The 15,995-nt window shown below is 58.2% G+C and overlaps 1 protein-coding gene across 1 annotated transcript; it reads left to right on the top strand.

The window, feature by feature from the left end:
• Positions 1-10,268: 10,268 nt before the first annotated feature.
• POU3F1 (POU class 3 homeobox 1) lies at positions 10,269-11,816 on the top strand. The gene has a single exon (XM_004591563.3). It carries the CDS (start codon positions 10,344-10,346, stop codon positions 11,706-11,708), a length of 1,365 nt encoding a protein of 454 aa, XP_004591620.2. The 5' UTR covers positions 10,269-10,343; the 3' UTR covers positions 11,709-11,816.
• Positions 11,817-15,995: the final 4,179 nt, after the last annotated feature.

The raw sequence follows: 15,995 nt of genomic DNA, 5'->3' as shown, positions 1-15,995 counted from the left end.
TAGTTCACTAGTTCACTCCCCAAAGGACCATATGAGCCAGGGCTGGGCCAGGCATGTCAGGAGCCAGGAGCTCCATCCAGATCTCCCACGAAGGTGGCAGAGGCCCAAGCACTTGGGTCCTTCTGCAATGCTTTCCCAAGTGGTAGGGAACTGGATCAGAAGAGAAGCAGCCAGGATACAAATCATCTCCCCACATGGGATGCTGGCATTGCAGGCAGCGGCTTAACCTGCTATGGCCCAACACTAGCCCTGACTGTTACTATCAACTAACATGCATCCATGCATAACAAGGCAAAGAAGCCCAAGAAGGACACAATCATGGGGTGAAACAGACCGACAGACAGAGGACTTCCACTTCCTGCTCCAAACTCTGCAGAGGTAAAGTGTTCACAGACGACCCTGGCTGGCTTTGATCATCAACAAAAATAATCAGACATTCCTCTTGGATGGAATAAAAGCCACAAAGGCAGAGTCCACGTGCCAGAGCCCTCACCTCTAGTCCACTGCTCACAGTCTGTATCCCCTGCCTCGGTCTCCCTCCCCACACATTCTCTGAGCATCAGTACCTCTCCGAACTGAGTCAGGTGCCAGGTGTGCCTGAGACCAATGTGCTGTGGACACAACGTCTGCACTGCTAATACCTTACATGCCTTTTTTTCTGGCAAGAGCAAATCCAGGATCCCTGTTGCTTTCCCATGTGAGCTGAGCCAAGTCTGGTTTCTCCCAGCTGCTCTTGGGGCGTTGGCCAGGAGCCAGCTAAAGGCCCCGATGCCTGCCTGGACATAGTTCTCCCTATTTAGTCCCACTGCCACAGCCCGCGGAGAAGCTACTATGTGGGGACTCCGTGCTGCCCCCTGACCTTCACTGTTCTTCCCTGTTCCTGTTAAGCAGCAGGTGCACCCACTCTCAACACCCGCAGCATCTCAGGCATGGATGGAGAATCTGAAGCAGGCCTAGTACTCAGCCCCCTCCGGCTGCAGTCAACCAATCAGGCATGAATTAGAAAAAAATGCTTTCTTCTTGAACGCCACCTCCCCGTGTTCCCTGTACCCACTACGTGTGCAAAAGAGAAAGCAGGATCCCAGTGGCACACGCATGTAGTCACTCAACAGGCATCCTCCATCAGCACCTACTGGAGACCATGAATGAATCTGAGTGCTGGAAGGGAGACAGAGCTGAAACAGAGCCAAGCACGAACCCCAGGAGCTCACGGTCCCAAGGCGGAGAGAGGCACTCAGGGAGCAAGGGGCAGCTAAGGCCCACTGACCTCGCTAGCACACAGGCACACAGGAGCAGAGGTCCCAGCTCAGGCTTCATGGGAAAACAGTCTGGAGCTGGTGGCCTTGGGCCAGGACCTGGAGGATGAAAAGCAGGGGAAGAAGGGTGCTCCAAGCAGAGGGAGCAGGCAGCCCAGGAACGGACCCGAGCTCAGAGCTGCTGGATTCTGCAGGTTGGCTGGGACAGCATCACCAGGGCCAATGGAAGGTTTCTCAGGAGTCAAGTCCTAGCAGCCACACTCTGACTTCCCAACCTGGCTAAGGAACAGGAGGGAAAACCACCTCAGCCACTACATTCTCTAACTCACTCCCCTCAGTGCCCTTCTAGCTTGGTTACCCAGTTTGGGGGCACAGATTTTGGCCATCCCTCCAGGTGCCCAGGGTACCTCCAGGCGAAGGCAAATTCAGGCACTCTACCTAAGAGCCTTCACCTGGTAGAAAGGAGAGCAGGAATGTGAGCCCTGCACATGCGCTGTTCTCAGCCACAGACTGCAGCGACAGACAAGTCGCTCCCCATGCTCAGACAGGTATTGCTCCAAGCCCAGCACACATCCTCAAGTCAGACACATGTCCGGAGCTCAAACACACACTGCCCCCAGGCCAGCAGGATGTTACACCAGGCCCAGACAGATGCTGTGCCTGGTTCAAACACATGTCTTGGGCCCAGACAGAAGCTATCCCGGGGCCAAGTAATGTGCTGGGCTCCGCCAGGTGTCCCAGTTTCAAGCAGATGTTGCCTTGAGCCTAGGCAGATGTTACCCTCAGCTCAGACAGATGTCAGCCACCGGAGACACAGCCTCCTTCACTACCATCGCCCTCCACCTGCTACACAGAGAACAACGAGCAGGGCCATCACCGAGCCTGGCCAACTCTCCCAAGACAAAAAAGGAGCTACCTCATTACTGTCCTTCCCCCAGCACCAGTCCAGTGTCTGCATGGAAGGAAAGCGAGGGATAGACACACAGTGGGATGACACACAGGCACACACCTGTGCTGTCTGTGGAGCAGGAGACGCCCCAAGGTGCCCAGATTCTGTACGAGGAAAGGAACTTGAGGGTAGGAGGGATCAGAGGAAGGAACGAGTTTGATTCCAGGACCAGGCCAATGCAAGGATGACAGTCGGGAGGGAATGTTCCGTGATGGGCCTGTGGATACACACTGCCGAGAACTTGCAGGGTGGTGGTGCCTCATCCGACTATCCACAAGCTGTGCGATTCAGCCAAGGAGGCTGGCCCACTGTGTACCTACAATGAGAAAACAGTCCCATTCATCCCCCAGTCCCAGCTACAGGAATGACTTTCTCTCCCCAGGAGCCCTCCTCTGCATCCTGGACAAGAAAAGAACATCTCCCTTCCCCTTTGGGCCACACAACTCCCACCAGGAAGCAAGCAGTGCATGTGTTATGCACAAGCCAGGTTTCAGGACTGGTGCAAGGCTGGATGTTACCTGGCCATGCATGGAGCAGGGAGCCACTAGACCTGGAACATGGCAGCATCAGCCTTACCTCCCCACCTGTCCTGAGTGGCCTGCCCCTGGGACCAGACCAACTCTTCAAGGCTGCAGCTCTTGGGGTCCGACACTGTGGCACGGGGTCAAGCTGCAGCCTGCAACACTGGTATTTCACATCAACACCTGTTTGAGCTCTTGCAAAGCAGCAGAGGCTGGCCCAAGCGCTTGGGTCCCCTGCACTCACATGGAGACCTGGATGAAGCTCCTGAAAGAACTCTCTCTGTGTGTGACTCTCCTTCTCTCTCTTTGTAATTTTGGCTCTTTTTTTTTTAAGATTGACTTAACTTACTTGAAAGAATTACAGAGAAACCTTCCATCGTCTGGTTTATTCTCCAAATAGCCACCAAAGTCAGACCTGGGCTGACCCAAAGCCAGGAGCTTCTTCAGGGTCTCCCATGTGGGTGCAGGATGCCAAGAACTTGGGCCTCCTCTGCTGCTTTCCCAGACCCTTAGCAGGGAGCTGGATGGGAAGGGGTCGAGCTGGAGCATAAGCCCTCCCAAGAGGAAGAAGCCCTCAACCCTGTAGGAAACAGCCAGTGACACAGAGGAGACGGGTAGCAGGAAGGTCCCCAAGAAAAAAATAAGTTCAGGACCCAACATGATGGCACCACTGGCTAATCCTGCACCTCCAAATGCAGGCATCCCAGTTGGTGGCCTGGCTGCTCCTCTTCCCATCCAGCTCCCTGCTTGTGGCCTGGAAACATAGCTGAAGATGACCCAAAGCCTTGGGATCCTGCACCCACGTGGGACATATGGAGGAAGATCCTGCCTCCTGGCTTCAGATGGGCTCAGCTTTGGCTACTGCAGCCATTTGGGAAGTGAATCAGTAGCTGGAAGACCATTCTCTGTTCCTCCTTTTCTCTGTAAAATCTGCTCTTCCCATAAAAATAAATAAATAAAAAAGTAGGAGAAAAAGAGGAAGTCACTGTCCACACTGGCCTTGAAGCGGTTACTGACAGCAAGAGCAGCACGAAGAAAAGGAAAAGCTCCACAAAGCATCCCAGGAAGATGAGCAAGACATTCCCTTTCCCAACCTGTGTCCTCACCCCAGGGAAACACAAATAACACACACACAAAGTGGAGCAGCCAGGACACGAGCCAGCACCCATAGGGGATGCCAGTGCCACGGACAGAAGATTAGCCTACAATACCACCACACCAGCGCCAACTCTAGCTTTCAAATAAATAAATCTTTTAAAAAAAAAAAAAACTGTAGCTCTCCCCACTAGAGTGTCCAGTCATGAATATGTGAATCAACCTTGATCCATAGAGCAGGTGCCAGTTGGGACCTCCCTCCTATTATACTGTCTTCTGTCAAGAGCTACCCTGTGGTGAGGAAGGTGTGGTTTCCCAGAGGAGACACATCCATGCGGAGGGTAAAACACGTTCCCAAGACCAAAAAAGAACATTAAAACCACTCTCAGATGGAAGCACTGACATGATTACAGACACTAACACACACACACACACACACACACACCCCAAAGCATAAACACACAACTACTTAGGCGCAGCTACAAAATATGAACAGGAGTCCCACACAGTCATGCTGACAGTCATACACACGGGCAGGAGGCTAACACACAGTCACCACACGCCGGGCACGCAGAGCCACCACCGCACCACCGCACCACCGCACACACAGACGCAGAAGCACTACCCTCCCTCCTTCCCATTCCAACCTTCGGTCGGATCAGTCAGTCCCAGGCCGGGGAAGGAGCCTCACTCTTCCAGTGATGGTGCTAAGCACTGAACCAATCACTCTCTGCTCCCACCCCATCCCGTGGTGGTGAATTTTTGCAGCCATCCAAAAAAAAAAAAAAAAAAAGAAAGTGTTGAGGGGGAGGGAAAAAAATCAAGCAGGAAACTACAGCCCAGCCCCAGCCTAGCAGGGTGATTAATCCCTGCTAATGATTTACCGATTCACGGAGCGCGTGTTCTGCATAACCGGATTGTGGGCATTAACACCAGCTCCGAGGCTGCCAGTCTGCTTAAAAAATGAAAGTAAATTTCAAAAGCAACTGACAGTTGAGCACCCCTCATTTGAAGAGTCCACTGGCCCTCGAAGAGAGCCCCATTGTCACCCATAAGACTACAAGCAGAATAGAGCAGGGTGGGGGTGGGGCATGCAAGAAAAATCTTCATCCAAACAGAGAGATTTCCCTCCCATTACTGCTTCCCTTCCCCAGTCTGGGAGCCAAGGAACCTGCGATTCAGGGTGAGACTGCACCTCTCTCCTCCAGCAGGCATAGCAAAACCCGCCCCCCCCCCTCCTGTGGCTGCCACTCCAGAGGACTCAGGAAGGACAAAAAGGTGCCTGACACCTGCAGGGGTTCAGCTCAGAGGGGGGAAACAGTGATCACATGCCGTGTAGGGGGAGCGGCAGGTTGGTGCAGCGCTCCACACACCTGCCTGGCTAGCCACCGCAGGCACCCCACCCCCACCACCTCCCAAGACTAGAGATCTGGGGCAGCCAGGGCCCCCGCTGGCCTCCTCCATGCCAGCCAATCCCCAGTGCAGCTCAGAATGAGCAGGGCAACAAGCCCCAATGGGTGTGGTCGCTCCTGACACCCTTCTGTAAGAACTGGTTGTGGGAGCAGGCAGGTCCCCTCCTGCTCACCCAGCCTCTTACTCACCCAGGGAAAGCTCAATCAGGGAGAGAAACCCAGCCATTGCTTTCTTTCTCTTTCCCCGTCTCCCTCACCTCCCGTCTCCCTCACCTCCCGTGCCCCCACCCCAGGGCAATGATTTCACCCTTACTGTCTCCAGCAGCCCAACAGAGAAGCTGCAGCCCAGCTGACAGACAAGGAGATGGATGGTCACGGAGGCTTAGCCTAGCCCAGCATCCTCCCAACAGGCCTGACCCAGGACGCTAGGTCAGGCCTGGGAAAACACAAACCCAAGGGCCCAAGGAAACTAGCTCAAGAAAAGAGAAGCAAATAGTGGGAGCCATCCACAGCCCAGCCAAGTTCATACAAAGACTCAAAGCGCAAGTACGTGGCAAGCCTAAGCGCAGGACCCCACCTCTCTTTACTTTTCTGCAAGGAACTTAGATACAGTGTCCCAGAACTGTCTGCCCCCAGCACTTCCTGGACTTCAATCCCACGGACCAGCTGACCAGAGAGAAATGGCGGTGAGACGGCGGGATGGGTCGGCGGGGGGTGGGAGGGGGGAGGAATACACAGAACATACAGAGTGGAAAGTAGCCAGTGTCGCCTGGCCCAGGGGAAGCTGAACAGACATGTGTCGTTCTGTCCTCCCCAAGTCTGCTCCGTGAGCCACTATGATGACTCCCCAGCCTGGGCAATGTGTGTGTGGGACAGTACAATGCACGGGGGAACCCCAGGATACCGAGGGGTGCCTGCCTCATATGTGTGTGCGCGCGCACGCAGCATGACGAACCCACATCTGCGTCTCCAGCGACTGGGTTTATGTCTGTGACCCAGGCCTCCCTCGGCAGAAAGAGACAACATATATATGGGGCTGGCACTTGTTCAGTTGCCTTCCTCCCTACAGAGCCCCTCTCACCCCTCCTCCCACCCCTCACCACCACCCCCCAACACACACACACACACACAGACCCTCGGGCTCCAAGACCCCCCACAGCGAGGGCCCCATCTGCTGGAGGCTCAGTGACCTGTGTCAAATGAGCAGGCGCTCGGTCACACTCCAGAGCCTGGAGGAGGCTGCTGGGCTCTGGGAAAGCCATGCAGAGCCTGCCTGAGGGCGGGCTGGCCAGGGTCCCCCGCTGGGGAGAGAGGCCCCAGAGCCACGGCCTGGCTAGGAGCTGCCCACCACAGACTGGGAGAGTGGGGAGAAAATAAGAAAAGGGGCCTCCATGGCACCCCCAAAATAGTGCTGCTGTTGCTGAACTGCATCCACGTGGGGTCCAGCCTGTTCCTCTGCTCCCTCTTTGTGCAGGATCCCAGAGAGCTGTCAGCTTCCACACCTCATGGGCAGGATGGGCCTCTTGGTGCATCCGCGTGGCAGTGCCCCCGCCAACTGTTTCTGCACATGGACACCAAGGTGTGCCTCTCGGTGTCGGGGGAGTCTTCGCGTCTGTGATCCCAAGACGCTAGAGGTCCCATGTTACTCAGCAAGCATCCAAGAAGAAATGCCTATGTGGGCCTACGTTGGCCCACACGGGGCTTCTGTACCCACACCCGGGGTGTATCGCAAGGTATTGCCTAGTGTGACCAGGCACATTCAGCCTGACCATGCAAGTCCATTTGGGAATCTGGAACTATTACGAATCTCTATTGTCCCTCTCTATGCCACACTGCTTGCTTATGCTTGCTTATGGGTGAGCGGGAGAGTGAAAGAACACCCCTGGCACACACCCCTGGCACACACCCCTGGCACACACCCCTGGCACACACCCCGCCCTTCCATGTCTGCATGAATAAGGTGGGTGTCCAGCCTGCCGTGTACACCTGTGTCTGTGAGCTGGGGGTCTGTGGATAATTCTTCCCCAGTGTATGTAAAGGCAGGGTGCTTCTGGCCAGAACAGCCACCCTACTGCAGGTGTCCACCAACGGCCATGTCACACCCACAATGTCCTTTTACAGAATCTCCAGCCTCAAGAGGGAGGAGCAGACAGAAACTTCCTGGGGGCAACATGTAACTCTCACACCCAAGAACAAGTTACTTAGTGTCCTCACAGAGGGCTCTGCAATGGCAGCACAGAGTGAAACCCCGCCTCTCTTTATTTCACAGGGCAGCTCACCCCAATGGCAGCGAATCCTGCTGAAAGGCCATGTCAGTACTACATGCACCCGGAGTCTAGGAGCAGGCAGTGCTGTCTCGACTCGATGCTAAAGAAATGGACGCAGAGTCATTCTCAGAAAGCTGCAGGGATGCTAACGGGGGACTGAGATCTGCCGAGTGACAAGCTGCTGGTGACCTGGAGTGTTGCTTACGACCTCGATGCAGATACTCCAGATCTAGCACAGATCTGGGAATGCAATTCCAGAGGCCTCAGCAGGTCCCTGCCTGCCAGCAAGAGTGACCAGGGTGGCAGGGTGGCAGGGTGGCAGGGGGTGCTTTCTGTTGTGTTCGTGGAAGCTGCTGCCTCCACAGGCATCCCCCTGTCACACCCTCCAGCAGCGGGGAAAATGATGAGGGGTGGGAAGTCACAGGGCCTGCACCCCTGGGCAAGGCGCAAGGCCCTCGTCCACACATGAGAATGAAGACCTAAGTACTTCTCCCAGGGCTGACAAGCACAGGTAAGACAATGACAGTTCCCGCTCAAGCTCCCTGCCTGTGGGTCCCTGTGCCCCAAGCCTGAGAGGCTATTCCCACAGCCAACATGGCAACACATGCCCACCACTCAGACCTACTTCTGCCTACCGGAATTTGGACAGATCCGAACCATCAGAGCTGGAGCTGGCCCGAACTGCCACCGACGAGGACCTGGAGACTTCGCTGAAGAGGCAAGTTTCTTGCTCACGCACCAGACATTAAGAACAGAAACTAGAAGCCTTTGCTGAGAGCTTTTCCTCACTGTCTGTCTGAAGTAGCTTGGGAAGGCAGGTGGGCAGGCCAAGGCACTGTTCTCTGTTTCAGGAAGGAAAGCCAAGGGCTGGAGAGACTAGAGCAGTCACCCTCACCCAGGGAGCCTGAACTGCAGTGTCACCTAGGGCTGGCCTGAAAGGGGACTTCTCTTCAGGACCATGAGCTGAGCCTGGGGAGGCGGAGCGGGCACCAGAAGGGAGACGAGTGGGGCCGCCGGGACTTCAAGGTGACTCCTTCCTGGGCCACAGTCCAAGGACACCCAGCAGCAGGCCCCAGCAGGGTCTAGACACAGGACTCCATCCCAGCCCTTGCAGCTGGAGTGGGACCTAAGGAGCCTGCTGAGGACAGTGTCCAATAGTCAGACAAGGACTCTGCTCCCCCCCAGTGCTGGGGCCTTCAAGGCCCAGCTGAGCTCAGCCTCTGTTCCAGATGACCCTTGGGACCATCTCCACTGCAGTAGATGCCACCAAGCCCCCCATCACTCCTCTTCACCCACCTAGGAAGGCCCTAGCGAGGTCCCCCCACCCCAGCTCAGTTCTGTGACGGATGAACCCAGGGCCCTGGCAGCTAGGAATCCATGGACAGGACGGCCAGCTAGAAGATTCCCTGGGACCCAAGGCTCAGGGTCTCTCCCTAGGGTGAGGTTCTCTCTCACCGCCCCCCACTCAGCCTGGGTTCCAATGCAGAATCAAGAGGCATAAGTCCTACTCCATTGAGCATCCTTCCAGGGTCGCAAAGAGCTGGGGCAAAGAGAGAGCCAGCCCCCAGCTCCCTGTCCCGCAAGGCCCTCCACGCCAGGCTGGACAGCTCCCGCCCTGCATGCCCGCTCCCCCAAGGGCCAGCAACCCTCGCCAGAATCCGTCCCATCCGTACCCTAAAGCAAGCTTCCCCAAGCCTGCTCCTCACCATGCCCACGGTCCAAGACCCTTTCAAGCCGAAAAAGAGAGAAGCCAGGAGGCTGCAGGGGTCTTGGCCCAGCGTCAAGATGCTTTCCCCGGAGCCACAAGCTCCACCTGGAGGTCTTCTCCAGACCCACCCCACACCCTCCGCAACACCCCGGCAGGAGGTTGCATTGCAAGCGACCGCGTCTCCGGGTAAAACACCGCTGGCCACCTGGCCGTCCTGGCCCCAGTGCCGCCTTGCGCACAACTCACCTTGGGCCCGTGGTGCAGGCAGAAGGAATGGCCGCCTCGGCCTGTGCCCCTAAGTGCCCTCAAGGCCACAGAGGTCGCCGCAGCTGTGACGCTGGGTCTAGAGAAAAAAGAGGGGGAAAGAACCGAGACGCGCCCGGCGGGCACGCTTGGGGACGTCTGCGCACGCTGCAAGCGGCGGGCGGGGAGGCGAGGCGGGCGAGGTGAGCAGCTACGCCAGGATTCCGCGCCACCTCGCGCGCCCGCAGCCGCGGAGCCCGCAGGAATCCCAGCCCGCCAGCCCCGGCACTGCGGAGGCAGGAGCGCGGGACTCAATCGCTTCTCGGATCCCGAGCGCCTCCCGGAGCCCGCAATTCCCGCCGCCGCCTCTGGCCGCCCTGGTGGAACTCGGGTGGGAATTCCGCTCGCGTGGAATGTGGGTACCGGCCGAGCTCGGAGTCTCCAGCTCCCAAGGTAGGGAGGGGTGCGTGGGGGGAACGGGACCCACGCATGCAGGACGAGAGGGGGCGCGGTCCCAGTGCCTCCCCCGCGCCACTCCCCACGTGGCGGCCGCGCCCCCGGGGCGTGAATGTGTACGCGGACAGGAAGGAGGGGGGAGACCCTGAATGAAGCCCCAGCGGCCAATCAACACGGTCGGCGCGCGGGACCCCGAAAGCGAGACCCAATGGCGAGCTCCGGGCTGCCCGGCCCGGCGGCGGGCGGGCGAGGGGGCGGGGGCCGAGGCCGGGGGGCGGGAGGCGGCTCCGCGGGCAGCCAATGGGCGGCGGCCGGGGTGGGGCTCCCGAGCGCCAAGCGGGTCGGGGCTTTAAGCCGGCGGAGCGCGGCGGCGGGGCCCGCAGACGGAGCGGAGCGGAGCGGCGGCGGCGCGGCGCAGGGCAGGGCGCGGGGCGGCATGGCCACCACCGCGCAGTACCTGCCGCGGGGCCCCGGAGGCGGAACCGGGGGCACCGGGCCGCTCATGCACCCGGACGCCGCGGCGGCAGCGGCAGCGGCGGCGGCCGCCGAGCGGCTGCACGCGGGAGCCGCGTACCGCGAAGTGCAGAAGCTGATGCACCACGAGTGGCTGGGCGCGGGCGCGGGCCACCCCGTGGGCCTAGCGCACCCTCAGTGGCTACCCACGGGAGGAGGCGGCGGTGGCGACTGGGCCGGCGGCCCGCACCTGGAACACGGCAAGGCGGGCGGCGGCGGCACCGGCCGAGCAGACGACGGCGGCGGTGGCGGCGGCGGAGGAGGAGGTTTCCACGCGCGCCTGGTGCACCAGGGGGCGGCCCACGCGGGCACGGCATGGGCGCAGGGCGGCACGGCGCACCACTTGGGCCCGGCCATGTCGCCGTCGCCCGGGGCCGGCGGGGGACACCAGCCCCAGCCGCTCGGGCTGTACGCACAGGCGGCCTACCCGGGGGGTGGCGGCGGTGGCCTGGCCGGGATGCTGGCGGCGGGCGGTGGCGGCGCGGGGCCGGGCCTGCACCACGCGCTGCACGAGGACGGCCACGAGGCTCAACTGGAGCCGTCGCCGCCGCCGCACCTGGGCGCCCACGGACACGCACACGGACACGCACACGCGGGCGGCCTGCACGCGGCGGCGGCGCACCTGCACCCAGGCACGGGCGGCGGCTCGTCGGTGGGCGAACACTCGGACGAGGATGCGCCCAGCTCGGACGACCTGGAGCAGTTTGCCAAGCAGTTCAAGCAGCGGCGCATCAAGCTGGGCTTCACGCAGGCCGACGTGGGGCTGGCGCTTGGCACGCTGTACGGTAACGTGTTCTCGCAGACCACCATCTGCCGCTTCGAGGCCCTGCAGCTGAGCTTCAAGAACATGTGCAAGCTCAAGCCGCTGCTCAACAAGTGGCTGGAGGAGACCGACTCGTCCAGCGGCAGCCCCACCAACCTGGACAAGATCGCGGCGCAGGGCCGCAAACGCAAGAAGCGCACGTCCATCGAGGTGGGGGTCAAAGGCGCCCTGGAGAGCCACTTTCTCAAGTGCCCCAAGCCCTCGGCGCACGAGATCACGGGCCTGGCCGACAGCCTGCAGCTGGAGAAGGAGGTGGTGCGCGTCTGGTTCTGCAACCGGCGGCAGAAGGAGAAGCGCATGACCCCCGCAGCCGGCGCGGGCCACCCGCCCATGGACGACGTTTACGCGCCCGGGGAGCTGGGGCCGGGAGGGGGCGGTGCGTCGCCGCCCTCGGCGCCCCCGCCGCCCCCGCCAGCAGCGCTGCACCACCATCACCACCACACACTGCCCGGCTCGGTGCAGTGACCCCCGCGGGCTGGGCCCCCCGCCGACGCGTGCGCGCCTGAGCGCGAGCGCAGCCGACCGGATTCTTTTTGTTGTTGCTGTTTCGGTTGCTTTGGATTTTACAAGAAGCCCAGAAACTTTCGAACAAAACCAAACACCCAGATGACCCTCTCCGACCGGCGGCGAGAGGCGAAGACGGCCCACAGGCTGCGTCGCCCGAGCCCCGGGAGAGAGGAGACAAGACCCGGAACACGCCCGCTCCACCCTGGCCCTCCTGCCCGCCGCCGGCTTCCCGCCCCAGTCCCCGTTGACGCCCCCCGCCCCTGGCCATCCCCGACTCCCCCCCCCCCCGCGGCCGTTCGGGGCCGGATCCTGGCAGCGGCCTCCCCACAGCGACAGGTAACGCGGTGCGGGGTTCAGGGGTTCCCCGGGAGAGAGGGGAGTCGGCAGGACGCGACTCCCGAGCCTGCGGGCCAAGGGTGGGAGCTGTCACTTCGCGCTCCTAGCCTCTTCGCCCCCATAAGTATGCACCCCACCCTTTCCCTGGGCCTGGGTTTTTTTGTTTGTGGGGTGGGTTTTTGTTTTTTGTTTTTGTTTTTGTTTTTTTTTGTACGGTTTTTATTTATTCGTGGAGCCTCTCGGCTCCTGGGGTCCTAACTCCGCCCGCGCCCTTAATTTAAATCGCTGTATACTGTATTTATCGGGGCCCCGGAGGGGAGGCCACGAGAGCCGAGTCTGTATAAAAGCAGGAAATAGCCAAAGCTTTAATCTAGCCTAATTTATTTCACCCCTGTCTTTCCCTACATTCCCCTTCTTCAAAAAAAACAAAAACAAAAACAAAAAAAAGCAAAACAAAACAAACAAAAAAACTAACAAAAAAAATCGAGCGCTCCTTTTTCATTTCGTTTTATCCGAGCCCCGGCTTGGTGGTTCCCGGCCAGAGCCGGAGGGGGTCTGCGCTTCTGCCCTGGCCTCAGCTGCCTGCGGGGCCGTGGCCTCCCTGGGGCCGACAGGCACGGACAACTTGGAAAAGTTGGAAGTGGTGGGGTTTTTGTCCTTTTTCCTTTTTTTTTTAAACCAGCTGTAGAACCTTCTGCCTGATTCCTGGGGCTTTCCCCTTGTGCTCCCTGCGCTGCCCGCCCGGAGTGCAGAGTGCGGGCTGCTTGGGGCAGGCCGAGGGGCAGAAGCACCCAAGGGCAGCTGCCCCGGTGAAAACCATGTAAATATGTGAGATATGTACACACTGGCGGGGAGAAGAAACCTTTTGTGCTTGGTTTTTATTTTTGGTTTTCCGGGTTGCCCTCTTTCCCCATCCTCCAGAATTTTCTACACCAACTCCTCAGCAAGAGGTATTTGCCCATGATTTCCGAGTTTCTGACCCATCACTATTTATTTTCTGAATGTGTTTGGGGCTTCCCCCTTTTCCATTTCTTGTGTTCATTACAGGTTGGATCTAAATGTTTGTTATTTTTATGATTTGTTTTTCTTTTGGAATCATCTTTTGGTGCATCCTCTTTGTATCTTTATTGCAAAATAATAATGTAGACTGGGAAGTTCCCTTTATATTTATGTTATAGTAAATATTTTATTACTCACATAAACATGTACCCCAGGGCTGTGTCCTGTCCTCTTTACCGGGCTGGGTGGACTTGGAGGGAAGGGAAAGGGTACCATGGCACACCTGCCCTAATGTCTGGCACCACAGAACTGGCAAGGAAGGTGGCTGTTGCAGGCCAGTGTCACGACTGCCTGCTACTTGAGCTGTGGCTGTCTCAGGCGTGCCCTGTCCCATTAGGAAAGGGGAAGCTAGGGCTTGTGCCCCTGCTATGGACAGACCAGGGCCAAGGATACCACGTGAGAATTTGAGTCGGCCAGCCATTCCACGGGTACAACCCAACTGCTCTTCCCGGCCAAGCAAGAAGCGGCCTCAGCCTGGACCAGCAGCCCTGGGATCTGTGGACTCCCCACGCCAACCCCCCTACCTCCACCTCCAGTTTCACTTTGTACTCCCTGAGTGGGGGCCGGGCCACCCTCGCCATTCCAGAAAGCCTGGCCAGACCTCACCATCCTACCCCAACTGGCTCTCCACCCACGAACAAATGGCCCCCACACCCACCTGAGTCAGCCAGCACCCTCCTGGTTTACACAGAGACCCGTTCAGGCCTCGTGTGGGAAACCCAGTAGGCATGGAATGGGAAGGTTACCTACTTCCTTGGCCAACAAGCTATCTGCCCCGACTTCTCTTGGGGAATGATGGAGGCACCAAGTACTGTACCACAAGAAAAAAAATTCCTGACCCCTCCTCAGCAGGGGTAGGTGCCCAGAAACCTCCCCCATTGCCACAGGGAGCAAGACATGTGTGTACTGGCAGGAGCAGGGGACTCTGCAGCTATGCGGGCGAGCCGGGGAAGAAGCGCAGGTTGCTGGGCGCCCTTTGAAGGTTCCAGCAGTGGCCTCACCTCCAGGAGGCAGGACCGCTGGGGGCAGGTCCGGAGCTTCCTAGGTAGCAGTTGGGACCTTCTTTTTTCCTTTCCAACAACCCCCTTCAAAGTGCCAATAGAACAGGAGCCGGCCTGGTGGTGCAGTGGGTTCAGGTGTTGATAAGAAAGCTCTTGTGTTTCCTCTACACAGTGCGGTTCTTTGCCCTTCTCAGGAGAAAGCACATACAATTTATCCCAATTCTTTCCCCAGCCAGCCCAGGCTCTTCAACGCAGTCATTTCTGCTAGGGAGAAAACTGTCATGCCACGACCACCACCACCACCAATAAAGGGATCTGTGAAGTTCCCTCTCCTGACCTGGACACTGCCCAGTCTGGGCCTGGGAGAGGCCTTGATCCCAGCCAACGGACACACCGAGATGGGTATTCTCGGGGTCCCGCCTCCATGGATTCTGGCTAGGCTGGGCGTTTGGGCTAACTGTGGTCTAAGAGCCGCCTGGTGACTGTGTGAGCTCTGGCCCTCAGTGGTAGGGAAACCGCCTGGCAGGTGACAAGTTGATGCGATTTTCCAGGATTCATTCAACCTCTCTCCAGCTCCTTGGTTTCCATCTCCACAGTCCAGTCCAGTGAACAAATAGCTCTATAATTGGCATCCACGTCCCAACCGTCCTGGCTAGCCTCCTCGGTCTTGGAGCCGAGGCCAGGAATTCCCAGCCTGGCAAGGCGAAGGCACGGTTCGGAGATGTTGTCTGCCCAGCCTCCTTACTTCTCCCTTCCTGGATTTGTCCCAGCCCCTGGGGGCCCTGAAAGGAAAGCCAAAGCAGCTCCAGGCTTCCCGCCACCTCCACCGCCCGCATGGCCCAGGGCCTCAGCGAGTTTAAAGGATGGGAAAGGGCGAAGGGGCCTTTCACTGGCCTCTGCCAGCAGCTGACACCAATTGATTGATTGATTTCCTAATTGTCTGCTTAATCCTGTACAAGAGGGTGGGTTTATTATTTAAGCAAGTCAACTCAAAAACCGCAAAACAATGCAGGCTCCCAAGAACCAGCAGCAGCTGAGGCGCAAAACAAAAAAAGTGGGGAAAAACAAAAGTGGAAAGGGGGATGGAAGAACATTTTTCACTTTGCAAGGATTTTTTTTTTTCTTAATGAGACACCAGGCTGGGACAGTTATCCAGTGATCAACTCCCTGATGGCCGGGCGCCCCAGAATTCTTCCCCAAGACTCCAGCCTGGGGCGACGCCAGGGACCTCAGCACATAATGAGAAAAAGGTTGGGAAGGGGACTTTTTTCCCCCCAGGAGTCCTACCCTCTGGATAGAATGGAGCTCAGGGAAGGCACTGCCAGCAGCCTTCAACTTGTAGGCTTGATCATAGTCGCTCCATCCCTTCCACCTGCTCCTCAATGTTCCACTCCTTTCACACAAAAGAGACCCATGTCCCTAGCATCGACTTTTCAGGAAATTCAAGCCTTCCCTGCTACATCTGGAAGTCTCCTGTCCTCCCCTTCATTCATGTGGCCACTGATGCTGGGCACAAGTGTGTCACTGTGCACGCAGACCCATCGGTGACCCCCACAGGTAGGTAGGAGGGGAGAGAGAAAGTAAATTTGTAACGCACTATTAACACGTAAGCTGAAAGAACATTCCAACCCCATAAAGAACATTCTCAACCCCGGGTGAGTGTGGGGGTCACCCATGGTCAGCAAGGCAAATTCAGAGGAGCACCCTGTCCTGAGCCCCAAAGGTAGCTCCCTGCTCCCCAACCTCCTACCGTAAGAGAACACACTTGCTTTTATGTTACATGCCTTAGCTCCTACACAACCATCCCCTGACCACAGGACTTGACGGCGTCCATAGGACTAGCCAGTCC

Source organism: Ochotona princeps, chromosome 2 (assembly GCF_030435755.1).
Source record: "Ochotona princeps isolate mOchPri1 chromosome 2, mOchPri1.hap1, whole genome shotgun sequence".
Lineage (NCBI taxonomy): Eukaryota > Metazoa > Chordata > Mammalia > Lagomorpha > Ochotonidae > Ochotona > Ochotona princeps.
Note: the sequence above shows the minus strand (reverse complement) of the source record. Positions and strands in the feature narration are given on the sequence as shown.